Here is a 1663-nt window from a genome sequence, read left to right as displayed (position 1 = left end):
AAAAATTCCAACGACATATGGTAGTCAGTGAATCTGATAATAGGTGGAAGTGTAGAAGAAAGCATTGATGCTTTCAGTGAATTGTCGAGATGAGCTAGTTAAATTACAAAATTGAAAAATATTGATGATAAGGTGATCTTTATACAAAACGTTTCATCGGAAGAAAAAGTTCAACTTTTAAGTCGTTGCACTGGGGTCATATATACTCCACCAATGGAACACTTTGGAATCACACATTGGAAGGAAGTTATTTTGGAAAAATAATTATTGCAGCGACGGGCTGTGGAACCAATGAAACTGTGGAAAATGGGAAAACTGGAATATTGGTTGATTTTGGAGCTGAAAATTTTTCCGATGCCATGGCTAAGGTGTTAGCTCTGAATTCAGCCGAAAGAGACCAGTATGGACAAAATGGAAAAATTATGATTGAAAAAAAATTCAGCCAAAGAATATTTTCTGAAATATTACTGAGAAAAATTATTATGATATCATAAAATAAATTCATTACATTCTTTCAAGTTGATTCAAGTTACAAAGTAGAAAGACTGACAGTAATGGAATTGAAAGATTTTCAAGTTCAAAACTTTTGTTAAATACAAAAAAATATTTACTTTGATATTATAGTAAATTTATGCATTTTTTACGATGTTCAGATTCCATGTTTAGATTTGAAACAGTTCTGACATCATTCACTACTACATATTACTGTAAGTAATGCTTTTTAAGATAACCTCTTGAGCATGATGAAATTTCAAGAAGTTATTCAACTTTTTTTATAGTTTAAATATATAGTTTTGTTGTGAACAGTGATAACAGCAGGTATCTTGATTATCCTGAATACTTACTGTAACATACTGTATGAAAAATATTGACAAAGATTGATTTATTTTTGACGAAATTAGGACGATAGTAAAATCTTGATTCCATCGATTATTGTTGACTAAGTGCAATCGTTACGGTTGCTACATATACCGCGTGAAGAAACGAAGATACAGTTGTACTTTCGTTTGAATTTACTGTTTGCGTAAGAAGTTACGTAAACGAAGATGATCGTGTACTTCTTGCTTGAACCAAGGAGTTCGCCTAAAGACGGAACTTGTGTGATTTCTGGATACAGTCCTGATACTATGTGCGAAAACAGGAATCACCAGAACGAAGAAGACTGATTTGAGCAATATCAGTAGAAAGGAAAGACGCTGATACTCGATACGGACGTCGAAGTAGTACGAATTGAAAACTACTTGATCTACCACTCAGGGTGGTGAACGATTTTGAGTGCATTGAATTCTGAATTGGCGCTCCGTCATTAGATAGTCAGAAGAACCTGACGATCGATTGTTCAATCCGATTAGAACCCGTTTTACAAGTTTTTTTATAGTTTCTACATGCGAATTTTTTAGATCTGATCAGTAGTTTTATCAGTATAATTATACACAGGAATGAAACCGCAAGAAAATTTGTTAATAAATTTATAAATTTAAATTTCTAGTCAGCTTTTAAATTTATAATTTAGCTACTACTAATATATATATACACACAAAAGATAGATAGTAAAGCTTCGAATAAAAAAGTGGTCATTAAAAAGAAACCAAATTTTGGCAAATACAATGCATAACATTGACAACCAGTAAAATTTAGGTTCCCAACAGCGAGTAAAATTCGT

At 32.1% G+C, this 1663-nt stretch overlaps 1 protein-coding gene across 1 annotated transcript; it reads right to left on the bottom strand.

The window, feature by feature from the left end:
* Positions 1-247: 247 nt before the first annotated feature.
* On the bottom strand, positions 248-1281 carry Tsp_13504 (conserved hypothetical protein). The gene is made up of 3 exons (XM_003368155.1): positions 1149-1281; positions 1018-1119; positions 248-339 (listed from the first exon to the last, which is right to left on the bottom strand). The coding sequence occupies exons 1-3, from the start codon at positions 1279-1281 to the stop codon at positions 248-250; spliced, it is 327 nt and encodes a 108-aa protein (XP_003368203.1).
* Between the last annotated feature and the right edge of the window lie 382 nt (positions 1282-1663).

This window comes from Trichinella spiralis (assembly GCF_000181795.1).
Source record: "Trichinella spiralis strain ISS 195 chromosome Unknown Scfld2984, whole genome shotgun sequence".
Classification (NCBI taxonomy): Eukaryota; Metazoa; Nematoda; class Enoplea; order Trichinellida; family Trichinellidae; genus Trichinella; species Trichinella spiralis.
The sequence above is the reverse complement of the archived record's forward strand: the minus strand, read 5'-3'. Positions and strand labels throughout refer to the sequence as shown.

Bases quoted from the DNA above. Each gene is read 5' to 3' on its own strand.
- Tsp_13504 (XM_003368155.1), bottom strand. From the start codon at position 1,281: ATGCACTCAAAATCGTTCACCACCCTGAGTGGTAGATCAAGTAGTTTT. The intron at 1,120-1,148 runs GTGATTCCTGTT...ACATAGTATCAG, and splicing joins AATCAGTCTTCTTCGTTCTG to GACTGTATCCAGAAATCACA. The intron at 340-1,017 runs GTAAATTCAAAC...AAAAATTTTCAG, and splicing joins CGTAACTTCTTACGCAAACA to CTCCAAAATCAACCAATATT.